Source organism: Scyliorhinus torazame, chromosome 5 (genome assembly GCF_047496885.1).
Source record: "Scyliorhinus torazame isolate Kashiwa2021f chromosome 5, sScyTor2.1, whole genome shotgun sequence".
NCBI lineage: Eukaryota > Metazoa > Chordata > Chondrichthyes > Carcharhiniformes > Scyliorhinidae > Scyliorhinus > Scyliorhinus torazame.
Window position 1 is genome coordinate 229843274 of NC_092711.1, and position 17502 is coordinate 229860775.

Consider the following 17502-nt stretch of genomic DNA (forward strand, 5'->3'; position numbering starts at 1 on the left):
GTTTTGCAATCAGTAGGGAGCACCATAGGAACACATCCACAACACTCATTCCAGATCCATCAAGGGGGTGGCTGCCACGAGGCCAGCATCGCAATTCTCAGATGAAGCTCTGACACGATTCCTGGATGGTGTGCATCAGAAGTGGGATGTCTTCCATCCACGGTCGTATAGAATCCATCCAGCAAGGTAACCACCCCTGCCTAGAGGGCAGTAACAGCGTGAAGACAGTGCCATCTCACTGCAGAAGAGGACAGGGCAGCAGCGCCGCAAAAGAATGAATGACCTCCATAATAATAGCTTATTGTCACAAGTAGGCTTCAATTAAGTTACTGTGAAAAGCCCCTAGTCACCACATTCCGGCACCTGTTCGGGGAGGCTGGTACGGAAATTGACCCGCGCTGCTGGCCTTGTTCTGCATTACACGCCAGCTGTTTAGCCCACTGTGCTAAACCAGCCCCAATGCAAGGTAAGTCTTCCTCCTCCAGTCTCGCACTGCAGGTGCGGGACTTTGCAAGAAAGGTTTTCTCACGTTTCTTTTGACACCGCCCTCCTTTTAGTTGTAGAGGTGCTGTTGGTGTTAGGGTATGAGGGGCAGGTCATCTTGGTGATTTATGGGAAGACTTTGGAGGAGCATATGGCATCGCTGGTGGGGGTCAAGGACAAGTGGGAGAAGAAGCTGGGGTTGCTGCTGGAGGAGGGGTTGTGGTGTGAGCTGCAATGAAGGGTAAATGCGTCAACCTCATGTACAAGGCTAGGGTTAATACAGTTAAAGGTGGTGCATAGGGTGACCGGATGAAGTTGAGGATGAGCCGGCTGTTTGAGGGGGTGGAGGACGCTTACGAGCAATGTGGGAGAGGCCCAGTCAATCACATTCTGGTCCTGCCCGAAGTTGGAGAAAATTTGGACATCATTTTTCAGCAGCATGTCGGCGAAATTGCATTTGGATTTGGAGCCAATTCCCCTGGGAGCCATATTTGGGGTACTGGACCTGCCGGTGCTGCAGACGGGAGCGGGGGCAGATGTTTTACCCTACGCCTCGCTGATTGCAGGCGGGTCCTATTGGGGTCGAGATCAGCTTCTCCTGTACCTCAGTGTGGCTTGGGGACTTGATGGGAGTTTCTGTATTTGGAGATGGTTAAGTTTGCTTTGAGGGGGGCGATGGAGGGGTTCCGCAATAGATGGGGTCAGTTTATTCTACACTTTCAAGAGTTGATTACTGTCAGCTGCTAAGGAGAGGGGGTGGTGGGAGGGGTTCTTTTCCTTGAGTTATTGGGCTATTGGTTGGTGGACTGGTGTGGGGGTTTCTGTGGTTCTTGATGTTTCATGTATAAAATGTTAAAAACCAAATAAAAATATTTTATCTGTGGTCATCTTTGCCATGCATCTTTCTATTATGTTCAGTTTTACATTTCTGTTCTTCAAATAAAATGTTTTCTTCTGCAATGGTTATACTTTTAAAATATTTCTGCGTTGCCGTTTATCTCAGTTGTTCAGCAATATTCTCTAACTAGACGCTTGGCACTATGATGAGCAAGCTGCGCTAGAGCATTCTGGGTACCAAGGTTACAGTGCAACGCTGTCAAATTCTTAGATTTTTAGACAATGCTAATAGCTTTAGAAGCAAATAAATGTTGTATGACAACAGGAGACTAATATTTAAAGCATTCATCATTGCCATCAAACAAGTGACAAGTTCCAGGTTTCATGATTTTTGTGTCCTCACGTGACTCGGCAGGTCAATCCTGGAGTCATGGGTCTTTAGGCAGAGAGGACAATACTTCTCCTGATGAAAGGGATTCTTAGACCAGGGTTGTGCTCTTTTTCTTTCCACCTTTGTTGCTTCTCTGCAGCAGAATGCATATGGTTAGTTTCTGACTATATTGCAGTCTGCTGGATCAGGTACTGCCAACAGTTTGTGGCAAGTTACTCCCACACACTGTTGTCAATTTCCCCCCCTTTTTTTTTTATTTCTCTGAGTTACAAAGCCAGGGCTCAGAGTGTGGACAGGGGTGAACCCCTAATCCAGCTTCTTGCCTGCTCCAAAATACAATTCAAATTGAATCCAATTCATGGTCCCCACAAGAGAGACATACCAGATCTGAGCCAAAAGGCAGAGCAGATACTACACTTAATCTTAGCCAAAAGGCCGAGAACCGATAATTTTTCCCCTTTTTAATGAGGCCTCCCGAGAGTCCTTAAAACATTTTCCTGTCCCCGTGATTGGGTGCCATCTTTAAGTTATGAAAATAGGGCCTGCTTCGGATGCCAATTATTTGGCATCTGGATGCACTTTGCAGACTGGTGGAGCAACTAGGCCCTTGAAAACAAATATCTCCATACCAGAGCAAAGACTTTGGGCTGCACGTCTGTTGTCGTCGTCATCATCACCCTTCTTTATGGCAGTGAGATTTGTATTATCTACTGACGGTAAATGCAGGCGCTGGAGAATTTCCACCAGCGATGTCTCCGCAGGACACGCAGAATCAAGTGGTAAGACAGGCAAACAAAGTCCAGCATCTTCACTGAAGCCGATTCCTCCAGCATTGCAACCATGATCATGCAAAATAAGCTTTGCTTGTCTGGATAATGCATCACATTTAGAGTATTAGTTTGTAATGGATCAATTCCCCTTTGAAGGTCTGGCTTCTAATTGAGTTAAAGAGATTCAGTTAAATAAAAAAATCAAAGATTTTGTTACCTTATTTAAATCTTTGTTCAACCTCACACATGTTTCTTTCTCCTTTCGTCCGATCAAGCCTGCCTGGACAAGACACTTAAGATTTTTTTCAAATTGCCTGCTTTTAATTCTTCAGCGTCAAAAACAACATTTCCATTAACTCTTAAGATTTTAAATAAGCTCAGCTAAACTCGATAAGACATATCTAATTAAAAATAGTTGATGGATATCACAACCAGAATAAATTACCAATACATTAACAATTTGTATGCCTGATCCATGCACACAATTTTTTTGCAAGAGAGTAGGCCAGCTATTTTACTTTACATCAAAGCAAATAAGGATCCCCTTTATCTTGGTTGATAGGGCCCTCATCTATGTACGTCCTATTTCCAACACCTTTGCCCTCCCCTTCCCCTCCCCCTCGAAACCAGATTCGGGCTACCTCTGGCCTCAGCTCCCACCCCACAAGCTTCTACATTCAACGGATCATGATGCTCTGTCACCAGCCTGATGGCAATAACAAAAACATCTTCCGCTTCCCTCTCAGTGCTCCAAAGGACCATTACTTTCAGATTCACTAATCAGTTGCCCCAAAACCCAAATCCCTTTTCACTCCACCTTGCTGTACAAGTGCAACGTATGCAATACCTACCTTTTTACATCCTCCCTTCCCATCGCCCAGGGCTGCATATTCCTTACAGTTGAAACAGTGAATCACTCATACTTCTTACAACTTAGTAAACAGTATTTGCTTGTCATACTGCAGTCTCCTTTACACTGAAGAGACCAAATGTAGATTGGATGATTGTATTGTTCAATCCACAAGCATATCCCTGAGCTGCCAATCACTTATCATTTTAATTCTCCACCCCACTGCCACACTGTCCCAATGAAGCTTAATAGAAGCTCCAGAAACAGGGCCTCATCTATTGACACATTCAGCATTTTTCCCACCATGGGAAAGGAGCAAGGGTAACGTCGCTATACAGTACAGAAGTCTGGCGTTCATGGAATCATCAATGCTACAACAGTCGTCAATTGGCCTTAGCAACTTGAACCAGCATAATTAATACTGGCTCAAGACTTTAGAGCTAGCAACAACACTCGACTTCTATTTGTTTGGTTGCTCATCACTCGATGTTCACTGGCAATTGACACGAGTTTGAAATTTCAAGGGAGAACGGGAAATAGCGGAAGCATGATCAAGGGCATTCTTAACAATGGGAAAGGATGGGGAGAGGGGAAACTATGTCAGAGGAAAAAGAACAGATGTGTCTTTTTTGGCATACATCTATTCCTTCCACGTCGAAATCATTTGGAGACTGTTAATTTAATTACACGGAATTGTTATGGCATAGAAGGCGGCTATTTGTCGCATCGTGTCTGCACTTGATACCCCTCTAAAGAGCAGTAACATATCTGTACTTTATATTCATCTGCGGCTCTCCTTCACATCCCCCTTTTATATTTATTTGTTTGTAAATCAGTCCGTTCCTTTTCACGTGAACACAAGGGAACAATCATCTCAAATGCTAGCTTTACTTTGTTCTATTGTTATGTTAAGTGACCTATTGTAGAATTTTTGAAGAAATTTGTGGAATTTTTGAATAAGATTTGATTTTGCTCAAATCCTTGAAGATGACAATGCTGGTTGAGAATATGAGCAATAAAGCAACCAGGATCCTGGACTTTTCAAATAGAGAGATAACTACATAAGAAAGGAAATTATGATGAATATTTATAGAATCAACTGGAATATATAGTTCAATTCTGGGCATTCAAATTTAAGAAAGACACAAAAGCTTTAGGGTTCAGAAAAGATTGATAAGAATGATTCCAGGGATGAGTAGATTGGAGAAACAGGGGTTTGTTCTCCTTGGAGATAAGTTGAAAGGAGATTTGATAGAAGTGTTCAAAATCATGACGCGTCTACAAAGAGTACCAAGATACTGTTCCCATTGGTGGAAGGGTCAGGAACCAGAGAACACTGACTTAAGGTGATCAAAAGCAACATCAGGTTTTACGAAGCAGTAGGTAATTAACTATTTAAGAATGTAGTGGAGATCGATCATAGAATAGAATCCCTACAGTGCAGGAGAAGTTCATTTGGCCCATCGAGTGTGCACTGACCCTTTGAATGAGCACCCTACCTAGGCTCAATCCTCGACCCTATCCCCATAACCCACTTAAGGGAAATTTAGCATGGCCAATCCACCTAACCTGGCACATGGCTGGACTGTGGGAGGAAATCAGAGCACCCGGAGAAAACCCACGCAGGCATGGGAAGCATGTGCAAACTACACAGTCACCCAAGGTCTGAATCGAACCTCGGTCTCTGGCAATATGCCACCGTGCCGCCCAACAGATACAATCAGTGCTTTCAAAAGGGAATTGGTCAAGCCTCTCTAGAGAAAAAAATCATTTGCAGGGGTACAGGGTTACGATGGGGGAGTGGGACAAGCTAAGTTTCTCTTGCAAAGAGCTAGCACAGACATGTTGGGCCAAATAGCCTCCTTCTGTGCTGGAAACACTCTTTAATCAAAGCAGAGCATTTGATAAGGGGTCACAACTCAGCAAAAACCATGTCCAATTTCAAGTACAAAGATAACTGGTTTATTAAATTGAAACTAGAAAATAAAGCCAGGTACTGCACATCTGCACTCACGGCACAGCGGTCCCAGACACAGATTCCTGAAAACAGTTTCAACAAAAGTCCATGATCTATTTAAACCATTATGTTTTCTGGATATCAAAATCAGATAAATAAAAAATAGTGACAACTGGTACCTGCACAGCATGTTAATGCATTTGGGTTCTAATTGCATGGTAGGAAAATAATGTCCTGCAAGCTGAAATAAACCCAGTGTTGAAATAATTATATAGTAGTCAAACATGTTAATATGAGGTTAAGTAGTAAACAGTACTTCAGCTTCAGTTGCCTTAATATTCTGCAATGGTTAAATTAATCAGTTAACGTATAAACTAAGACAGATACTATAATCAATGAATATATTTATAAATGTCTAACGAATAAATTGTGAAATTGACATACAAATGCATTCGTCAGTATGGCTTTATTCACTGCCATTAAAATACATATTCAATAGATTTGCTTCCAAGTGGCCAGCTAACATTTTGTGAATCAAAATCAAGCACCACTTATTATTTCACATGCCAGTCCTGCTGAATTTCAGAGAGCAACACATTATTTGTTAAATCTCAAATTTAATCTGAGCTTTTAGTAGCTCTGTGACACATGTAACAGCCACATACCTTTATCAATCCTTGGTGTAACAAAACAATTAATTGCAACAAGAACAACACATTTACATTTATTAATCCAAACATCTGAGGGATAGACAAGCTTGTATTTCGAAGAAAATCCAAGAACTCAAGCCGAGAAACAGTATTTACAATACATGCTTAAATTTATTTGGCAACATTACTGAGGGACTTGGGTCTCCCTTTTCCTCAGAAAAATCAATTCCAAGCTGAAGTAGCAGGTAAACAAGATCAACATAATCAAGAGTGTGATTTGAAATAGCTGTGAATCATGAAGTGCATGCAGACACGTGTATTGTACCGAAAAACAACTTATGTATTGAGTAATAAGTTGTAATTTTCTTCAATGTTGATTATGTTAGGACATGCATTTTCCTTCTCCTTGTATCTCACCAAAGATGCCAGTTTTGTCTTGGATGTTGCTTTATCAACATGCCATTAGATTGTGAATAAAACATTACCAAAACCATGTCCAATTTCAAGTACAAAGATAACTGGTTTATTAAATTGAAACTAGAAAATAAAGCCAGGTACTGCACATCTGCACTCACGGCACAGCGGTCCCAGACACAGATTCCTGAAAACAGTTTCAACAAAAGTCCATGATCTATTTAAACCATTATGTTTTCTGGATATCAAAATCAGATAAATAAAAAATAGTGACAACTGGTACCTGCACAGCATGTTAATGCATTTTGGTTCTAATTACATGGGGCAGCACGGTAGCATTGTGGATAGCACAATTGCTTCACAGCTCCAGGGTCCCAGGTTCGATTCCGGCTTGGGTCACTGTCTGTGCGGAGTCTGCACATCCTCCCCGTGTGTGCGTGGGTTTCCTCCGGGTGCTCCGATTTCCTCCCACAGTCCAAAGATGTGCAGGCGAGGTGGATTGGCCATGATAAATTGCCCTTAGTGTCCAAAATTGCCCATAGTGTTGGGTGGGGTTACTGGGTTATGGGGATGGGGTGAAGGTGCTGACCTTGGGTAGAGTGCTCTTTCCAAGAGCCGGTGCAGACTCGATGGGCCAAATGGCCTCCTTCTGCACTGTAAATTCTATGATTACAGATGATAACAAGTCACTCCCCTCTTCACATCTGGTGTGTACTTCCTTAGAATTCAATGTATAGTTAACAGGAACACAAACTAGTACCAATTATACTGTCCGTTTCCACTGCACGAAGTAGTGCAGCTTATACTGCTCTAACTCACATCAACGAATAGCACATAATGCAGACTGAAACTTAATTCTAGAAACAATCATATACAGGGTATAACTACTAAGGCAGCAAAAACCTCCAGGAGATATATTTGATGAATATGGAAAGAAAATTAAATGTGCCATGTGCTCAGCTTATGCTACCAACACCCCAAAAATACAAACCAAAGAGGAAACTTGCACCTTAAATTCAGTGAAGTGCAAATCATTTATGATTTGGGACTCAACTGGTTTTTATTTTATTATTTCACAGGATATGGACTACACAGTTCATGCCAGCACTTTTCTTCCAAATCACTAATTGCCCTTGAGAAGGTGATGGTGAGTTGCCTTCTTGAACCATTGCAGTTCATGTGGTGCAGGTACACCCACACTGCAGTTTGGGAGAGAGAGGATTTTGACCCAACGACAGTGAAGGAACAGCAATATATTTCCAAGTCAGGATGGTGAGTGACTTGGAGAGGAACTCACAGGTGCTGATGTTCCCAATCATCTGCTGGTTTTTCCTTCTAGGTGGTAGAGGTTGAGGATTTAGAAGGAGCTATCAAAAGAGCCTTGGCGAGTTGCTGCAGAGCATGTTGTAGACTGTATACACTGCAGCAAGTGGTGGAAGGAATGAATTTTGGAGACGGTGGATTGGGTGGCAATCAAACAGGTTGCTTTGCCCTGGATGATGTCGAGCTTCTTGAGTGTTAATGGAGCTGCACTTACCCAAGTAGGTGAAAAGTATTCTATCACACTCCTGATTTGTGCCTTGTAGATGGTAGAGAGGCTTTGACGAGTCAGGAGGCAGTTCAGTTTCTGGTCAATGGTAACCCCAGGATGTTAATAGTGGGGGGATTCAGTGGTGGTTAGATTCTCTCTCTCATTATTGCCTAGGACTTATGCGGCACTAATGTTACTTGCTACTTGTCAGCCCAAGCGTGGATATTGTCCAGGTCTTGCTGCAATTTGGACATAGACTGCTTCAGTATCTGAACATCCCCACTTCTCACCTTATGATCGTGGGAAGGTCATTGAAGCAGCAGCTGAAGATGGTTAGGCCTAGGACACTCCCCTGAGGAATACCTGCAGTGATGTCCTGGAGCTGAGATGACTGACCTCGAACAATCACAACCATCTGCTTTTGTGCTGAGTATGATTCCACCCAGTGAAGTATTTTCCCTTGATTCCCAGTGACTCCAGTTTTGCGAGGGCTCCTTCATATCACACTCAGTCAATTAACTTGACGTCAATGGGTTTCATTCTCACCTCATCTCCTGTGTTCAGCTCTTTTGTCCATGTGTGGACTCAGGCTGTAATGAGATCAGGGGCTCAGTGGTCCTGGCAGAGACTTGTAGTCCACAGGTCTTCACAACCTCTAAAATGTTTCTTTTAAAGCACATTTCAAAAAATGGTAAATAAGCTGAAGGAAATGACTTGTCTGATCACATAAAATCAAGTTCAGTTTACCTTGCAAAGTAAATTAAGATTAGATTAGATCCAGTGCCAAAGATACTGAATGATCCATTTTTCCCAGCAGTCTCACAAACTAAAAAGATTGTTTTTCACAATTGGCAAGGCCAATGCATGCAAAGTCAGGTGGCATGTAAAATTATGTCAAACAATTTTTAAGGGAATTGGAAGCATGTAAGCAGATAAGAAATGGCAGATAGGGGCAGCATGGTGGCGCAGTGGTTAGCACTGCTGCCTCACGGCACCGAGGTCCCAGGTTCGATCCCGACTCTGGATCACTGTCCGTGTGGAGTTTGCACATTCTCCTCGTGTTTGCATGGGTTTCACTCCCACAACCCAAAGATGTGCAGGGTATGGGGATTGGCCACACTAAATTGTCCCTTAATTGGAAAAAATGAATTGGGTACTTTAAGTTTAAGGAAAAAAGAAATGGTAGATAGATTTCAACCGAGATAGGTGTACAATTTTGCAAAAGTGGCGGCACAAACAAGCATTTTCCTTTACAGTTTACTAATTTTTTTTAAACAGAAATATATATGGACAGGTATTTGAGGCAGGTATTGAGAATAATTTTAATTAATAATTGGTGGGGACAGCACAATATACTGGATGAGACTGATTAAAGAGCAGTAGGTGGCACAGAAGATACTGACCATTAACAATAAAAGAAGCTGCTGATGTGGTTTATGTGAAGTCATTAAAAATATATAATGTGGAGATGCTGCCATTGGACTGGGGTGGGCACAGTAAGAAGTCTAACAACACCAGGTTAAAGTCCAACAGGTTTGTTTCGAATCACTAGCTTTCGGAGTGCAGCTCCTTCCCCAGGTGAATGAAAAGGTGGGTTCCAGAAACACATATATAGACAAAGTCAATGATGCAAGACGATACTTTGAATGTGAGTCTTTGCAGGTAATTAAGTCTTTCCAGGTCCAGTCACCCCAGAACCCTCAACACTGTAGTCTATCAAAAATCTGTTTGATTTTTCCTTGAAGAAATTCAATGTCTCAGCCTCCTCTGCTCTCTGGGAAGGAGAATTTCACCTCCTAAAATAATCTAATCACCAATTTAAGTATTAGATTTTTAACCCTTAAACTGTGAACCTGATTTATGGTGGGGAGGGGGTGATTTTCTACACTCCCCGCAATGTATTTCTAGGCAGCGGGGGGAAGCCCATTACTGGCTGGCAGCAGAATCTTCTGGTCCTGCCGCTGTCAATGGGATTTACCATTGAATCCAACCCCTGCCGCTGGGAAATCCACGGCGAGAGTTCGCCATCAGCGGAACTGGAAGATTCCCCCCCGGCAAGAACGACTAGGAATCCCAAAACATCCCAACACCGCCCCCCCCCTGCGGGATCAATTCGCCTCTGGATCATATATGTTTCAATAAGATCGCCTCTCATTCTTCTAAACTCCAATGGTATACAAAGAACAATACAGCACAGGAACAGGCCCTTCGGCCCTCCAAGCCTGCGCCGATCATGTGTCCTATCTAGACCAACTGCCTGTATCCTTTTATACCCCGTCTGTTCATGTGCCTATCCAGATAAGTCTTAAAGGTCACTAACGTATCTGCCTCAACCACCTCACTTGGCAGTACATTCCAGGCCACCATCACCCTCTTTCTAAAAAACCTCCCCTGCACATCTCCACTGAATCTCTCCCCCTTCCTCTTCAACTTGTGCCCTCTTGTAATTGTCATTTCCACCCTGGGAAAAAGCCTCCAACTGTTCACTCTATCTATACCCCTAATAATTTTATAAACTTCTATCAGGTCGCTCCTCAACCTCCGCCTCTCTAGGGAGAACAATCCCAGTTTATTCAATCTCTCCTCATAACTAATACCCTCCATACGGTAGAAGCTCAACCTGTTCAGCCTTTCTTTACAGAATAAACCCTTCGTCCCAGGAATAAGTCAATGAACCTTCTCTGAACTGCTGAACAGAAATATATATACTTTTCAATAAGGAAACCAAAACTATACAAAGTACCCCAGATTAGAGCACACCAAGGGCCTGTACAACTGCAGTAAAACCTTCCTATTTTAATATTCTATTTCCATGTCAATAAACACCAACATTCCATTTGCCTTCCAAATGACTTGATGTACCTGAATACTAAGATTTTATGATTCATGTACCAGGGCACCCCAGGTTCTGCAATCACTTTCCATTTTAGTAGCATGTGTATAATACACAAGAAGTATCGCCCTCACCTTTCACTTCTACTGGAGGGAAAGAATTATATAACAAATTATGAAAATAGCAAGGTTGTTTATGAGAGACCTTCATTCAAGCAAATATGAATTATATATTCCCAAGTTGAGTTGATAAACATAATGCACAAATGCATAATTAGAAGCAACACATAACACTAAAGGCATGGCCCAAATAGCATATGGAAAACAGAGGTCATAGCGCTCTTGTAGACCAAAAAACATTGCTTGACATAATTTGTGTTTCTAATAAACAGGCAAAGACTAGGAGCCTGGTATAAAATCAAGCAAATGTTCAACTTCAAGGAAATAATTGAAGAGTTCAAACTAAACTGGATTTCCGTCAGATACAAGTTGAAATCTTGCAAGATACAATGAGGCACATAAGTTCGTAGGAGCAGAATTAGACCATTTGGCCCATCAAGTCTGCTCCACCATTTGATTATGGCTGATCTCATCCAGGCTTTAACTCTGCAATCCTGCCTGTTCTCCATAACCCTTCTACCCATTACCAATTAAAAATCTGTCCAACTCCTCCTTAAATTTACTCACTGTCCCAGCATCCATCGCACTCTGGGGTAGCGAATTCCACAGATTCACAATCCTTTGGGAGAAGTCGCTTTTCCTCAACTCAGTTTTAAATTTGCTATCTCTTATCCTAAGACTATGACCTCTCATTCCAGAATGCCCCACAAGAGGAAGCATTCACTTGACATCAATTTTACCCATATCGTTTGTCATCTTTTATCACATGGAGGATAAATGTATGTTAAAAGGATGATCAAAGAGTGAAACATAAAGCTATTGAACGAGACAGTATTATTGCAATACTAAGAGCAGGCAGAGAAGAAGAGAATACAAAAAGGTTTACTGGGACTAAGATATAAAATGATTACTTCCTCCAGTATTAACAAAGCCCCCCTAAATATCAATAATCAAAGTAAAATGAATGATGTTGATATAAATAAGATCAATCAAACACAACACAAAGTACAGATTCCCAGAAGTGTATAGCATTTATCATTCAGTATTAAGACAGAAAAGGAATGAGACATAGGAAATGTTGACATTCTGTTCAAGTGAATCGAACATTGGGGATATTCTGAAAGATTAGAAACAAGTCAACGCAATACCTATTTTCAAGAAGGATGATGGGCTCAAAATAACTATGTAGCTGTTTGTCTCAAATTAATAGCAATTTAAATAATGCAATCAATTATCAGGAATTAACTTGAGAACTTGCTGCATGACAATTTTGTACCTATTTTAAAAAGTGGATTTGGAAGACATTCAGAATACCCAGTACGGTGAAACTTTGTTTCTGTGGATCAGTTGGAAGGAAATGATATGCCCAAAAAAATATCAAAGTATTTTTAATTTAATGCTTCACAAATCCCCAAAACCATTTGAACAGTTTACGATGAAAGGTAATTACTTCGCTTAAAGTGCTGGAGACTCACGATAACTTGAAAGACAAGTGCAAGGAGAATCTTCTTCTCATCACAAATAATTACACCTCCCCTCGCTCCCCACCCACACCCTCCATTTTCACCTTGAATTCGAATGACAAATTTCTGCATCAGATTCTCCTGATCCCCTGCTATAATATCATGGAAGTGGTGGTTTTGGACAATTGCTAGCATCACGGAAACAGTATTGTCAGTGTTTTATGCATTTCTCCTTTGCATCCTCCATTCTCATACCTTCCAAACCCACCACCACTACCAGAAGGACAAGGGCAGCAGGCACATGGGAACACCACCACCTGGAAGTTGCCCTTCAAGCCAATCATCATCCCGAGTATGAAATACATCGCCGTTCCCTCACTGTCACTGGGTCAAAATCCTGGGATTCCCTCCCTAATAACACTACTGCAGTGGTTCAAGAATGCAGCTCAATGCCACCTTCTCAATTGGCGATGTGTGGCATGGTAGCACAGTGGTTAGCACTGCGCAAGGTTCCGGGTTTGAGTCTCGGCTTGGGTCACTGTCTGTGCGGAGTCTCCCCATGTCTGCGTGCGTTTCCTCCGGATGCTCCAGTTTCCTCCCACAAAAGTCCAGAAAAACATGCTTGTTAGGTGAATTGGACATTCTGAATTCTCCCTCAGTGTACCCGAACAGGCGCCGGAGTGTGGCAACTAGGGGATTTTCACAGTAACTTCATTGCAGTGTTAATGTAAGCCTACTTGTGACACCAATAAAGATTATTATAATATTATTATTATAAATGTTGACCTGGCAACTTCCTATGAATGAAGCAAACTCAATCATCTCAATTCAGTTGTCAATATCACTGAGGCATTGATGGTTCAGTCTCCCAAGTCCAATTTCTTTCATGAAGTCTTTCCCTTTGACCCATGCTACTGGCAAACCATTAACTGTCTTCTCAATAGACTAACATCACTTCTTAAAAAACCTTTGGTACCTTTATTTACAAACACCCAATACACACATGAATTGTTGGCTGTCCTGGATGTCATTTGTGCAGGGTAGCTGTCAGAATAGAGTATAAAAGTAGGGAAGTGTTGCTGCAATTGTACAAGGCATTGGTGACACCACACCTGGAGCACCGGGTGCAGTTTTTGTCCCCTTGCTTGAGGAGGGATGTGGTTGATCTGGAGGCAGTTCAGAGAAGGTTCACTAGATTGTTTCCAGAGACGACGGTCTGTCTTATGAAGGGAGATTAAGCAGTTTAGGCCTATAGCTCTACAGTTTAGAAGAATGAGAGGTGATATAATTGAGGCAAAAAGATGATAAAAGGTATTGACAATAATAATAATCTTTCTTGTCACTAGTAGGTTTACATTAACACTGCAATGAAGTTACTGTGAAAAGCCCCTAGTCGCCACATTCCAGCACCTGTTTGGGTACACAGAGAGAATTCAGAATGTCTAAATTACCTAACAGCACGTCTTTCGAGACTTGTGGGAGGAAACCGGAGGAATGCTTCCATGCAAACCTTTGAGAGGCTTACTTTCTTTCCATTTACCTTGCATTGTTTTAAATACTATAAAGCACCTTTAGTTGTTTTTCATAATATACTTCTGTTGCTCAAATGAACATTATATTAAAAGAACAAGGGATACCACAATGCAGACCTCAAGCAGTTACTATACTCCATTTATTGCAATGTTCAGGGCACTGAAAATTGATAGCATCTCAAATTCTGGTAACAGAGGTTCCATGTTCTCAAACTTTATAAAATGTTCAGCATGACTAGGCCCTCTTGGAAGCCAGTGCCATTAATATAACGATGAAAATAAAGATCTTTTGTGGTTATTCAAAGAAGTAATAAATGGAAAATCCAGTTTGCCCTTCTTTTGTGCAGGATATAATGACAGGGGCCAAGGCAGCAGAAAGATTGGCAGCCCTAATTATCTCTCAAATCAGTTACAGAGCTTCCAAATTTGCTAAACTACTGTATTCAATGTCAAAAACAGTTGCTAATACATTCATTCCTTTTGTTATACAAGATGTGCAGTGGAAATTTAGATACATTAGATTCCATTGATAGAACACACTTTCTCTGTTAAAGCTACTTTCTTCATTATGCATATCTTTTTAGATTTTGTAGTCAACGAGTTAACGGAATTCAGTAAGCTTACAGCTGCAAGTAGACATTTTGACGGCTTGTGTGTGGCAACATAAAGCAATTAGAAAATCAGCATAACTCTACAGTGGATCTCTGAAGTGGGAGAGCACAGCAAGCAATAGCATGCCTCTTCACCCAATCAGATTGAAGAATTTTTAACGAGACAAAGTGTAAACCAGGAAGTACAATTTGGAATATTTAACTCAACGTGAAATCAAGCAGGGTAAACCAAATTTGGATTAAGAAAGAGAGAGATAGAAGAGACAATGGACGGCAACCTTTTAATTAAAAAAAAATCCTACAATAATTAAAATCTGAAGTAATGTGACTCCATATTTGCAAAAGTAAACTTTCTGTGTTTGAGATGCAATTAAGCAATAATTATAGACCCATCATGACATTAAAAATTCAATTACACTTGAATGGACAATTTTCAACTTATTCTGGTATGCTTAGCGGGTAGGTACCATAACTTCATGCTCTTCATGTGAGAATGTTGCATTTCTCAACAAGGCACCATGTAGCTGATTGTAGAGGAACAGGACAAATCAGACAGCCATAACCTGATTTGCATATTTAACTGAGTGTTTGAATGTCACAAGACATCCAACTTCAGGGCACTGTTCACCTCACCGTTTTTTCTTTCAGGAAAATCAAGGCAATTATTTGCCTTGAAAATAAGGGGCGGGATTCTCCACTCCCACGCCGAAGTGGCTGTGCCGTCGTGAACGCCGTCGAGGTTCACGACGGCGCGGAACGGCCCCGGTCCCGACCGATTCAGGCCCTGACAATGGGCCAGTATCGGGGCCGCGTCATCTACACGCGCCAGGCCGGCGCCAACCTGTGCATGCGTGGTTGCCGTCCTCTCTAAGTCCGCCCCGCAAGAAGATGGGGGGCGGATCTTGCGGGGCCGCGGAAGGAAGGAGGTCCTCCTTCAGAGAGGACGGCCCGACTATCGGTGGGCACCGATCGCGGGCCACCCCACATTCCAGGTGAAGCCCGGTGCAGGATCCCCCCTCACCCCCCCACAGGCCGCCCCCCCAGCGTTCACGCACCGCCCACGACTGCAGCCACCAGGTGTGGAATGCGCCGGGGGGAACCCGCCGTTTTGGCCTGGCCGCTCGGCCCATCCAGGCCTGAGAATAGTGGGGGTGCCGGAGAATCGCCATTTTGGGTGTCTCCGGCGATTCTCTGGCCTGCGGCCCGCGAAACTCGACCGGGCTGTTCCCGCCGCTTGGGAGAATCGCGGGAGGGCGTCGGACCGGCGTCCCCGGAAATTTTGGCGGCCCAGGCGATTCTCCCAACCGGCGTGGGAGTGGAGAATCGCGCCCAAGGTATATAGATGCTTGAAGTCAAACAAAAACTTTTATCATGCTGTGTCTTGATAATCTTAATGCTATTTCCTTTTGAGCAGTAATCTATGTTTAAAATCCAACTGTGCCATCAGATTACACCACCTTAAACCTGCCATAAGACCATAAGACATAGGAGTGGAAGTAAGGCCATTCAGCCCATCAAGTCCACTCCACCATTCAATCATGCCACTAGCATTCTCTCATGAAGACAGAATGTTGCAATTTGAATTATCTTTTATTATAAAAAATGGACTGCAAATACTTGTTGAGTTCATTTCAATTGTCTTCATAATTTGTTCTGCGTTCTTTGAGAAAAATGAACCTCAAACGTGTCCCTTTCATTACAAATAAATTTTCAACCTAAGAATCGTGATCTAATGTAAACCGCTTTCAAACTCAAATTAGATTTAGCTATTATCGGCATCTAACAGATTTCTAGATTTTTTTATCAATTATTTAATTTGAAAAGAATATTCTGCTCATAGAAAGCCACAGCAGTAATATTGTACAGATTAGATTTGACACCATGGGCGCGTTTCTCCGACCCCCCGCTGGGTCGGAGAATTGCCGGGGGCCGGCGTGAATCCCGCCCCCGCCGTGTCCCGAATTCTCCGCCACCGGAGATTTGGCGGGGGCGGGAATCGCGCCGCGCTGGTCGGCGGAAATGGCGCCGGTCGGCGGGCCCACCCCCAGCGATTCTCCGGTCTGCGATGGGCCGAAGTCCCGCCGCTGTCAACCCACGCCGGCCGGCGTGGATTGAACCACCTTTCGAACGGCGGGAGAAGGCTGCACGGGAGGGCTCTGGGGTCCTGGGGGGGGCGCGGGGTGATTTGGCCCTGGGGGGTGCCCCCACGGTGGCCTGGCCCGCGATCGGGGCCCACCGATCCGACGGCGGGCCTGTGCCATGTGGGCATTCTTTTCCTTCCGCCTTCGTCATGGTCTTCACTTTGGTGGAGGTGGAAGAGACCCCCTCCACTGCGCATGCGCGGGGATGCCGTGAGCGGCAGCTGACGCTCCCGCGCATGCGTCGCCCGGCGAAGTCATTTCCGCGCCAGCTGGCGGGGCGGAAATCAGTCCGGCTCGGGCCTAGCCCCTCAAGGTGAGGGCTCGGCCCCTCAAGATGCGGAGAATTCCGCACCTTTGGGGCGGCGCGATGCCGGACTGATTCGCGCCGTTTTTGGCACCGGTCGACGGACATCGCGCCGATTGTGGAGAATCCCGCCCCTGAATGGCACTGTCTACTGTATTCACACAAGTCCTGTAACATTCTCTTGCTTAAAATATTACAAATTCTTGTATTTAGAGTAATCATATACAAAGCAAAAAGTGTTGTGATGTACATATTTGAAGCGATTAAGCTGAACTTTTTTCAGGCAGAAGTAATATTTTAAATATGTTCTGAATGTTCTATACATTGTAAACGTAATTGATACAATAATCAAAGCAGTTACCTTTTGTTTGAGTGGCAAAACTAAGCATTAGTTTAGCAAACAGATCTGGACTCTCAAACTGTTCCTCTTTGGCTTTGATCCAAAAACAAGTCTCCGTCATTTCCTGAGGTCCAATCTGGAATTAAGATATAAAATTAATTGATCTTGTTGATAATCTTCCATATTTATCATAACTTTGTCATCCAAGAACAGATTATATTCAAGTAATGCAGTCATTAACACTGAAATTAGTTTTTTGTTTCAAGCAATTGTCTG

At 43.0% G+C, this 17502-nt stretch overlaps 1 protein-coding gene and 1 non-coding gene across 5 annotated transcripts in view; both read right to left on the minus strand.

The window, feature by feature from the left end:
- diaph2 (diaphanous-related formin 2) overlaps positions 1-17502 on the minus strand; it is a 983399-nt gene that overhangs the window by 571255 nt on the left and 394642 nt on the right. For all 4 annotated transcript variants that reach the window (XR_011946649.1, XM_072505206.1, XM_072505205.1 and 1 more), the window contains one exon: positions 17248-17362. Coding sequence is in view for 3 of the 4 variants with exons in the window: in XM_072505206.1 (XP_072361307.1) it covers positions 17248-17362 (115 nt within the window). In the remaining variant the exon portion in view is untranslated. The remainder of the gene's footprint in view (positions 1-17247; positions 17363-17502) is intronic.
- Positions 1963-2158, minus strand: LOC140422840 (U2 spliceosomal RNA). Its single transcript, XR_011947624.1, has one exon. It is a non-coding gene; the product is annotated as a U2 spliceosomal RNA (small nuclear RNA).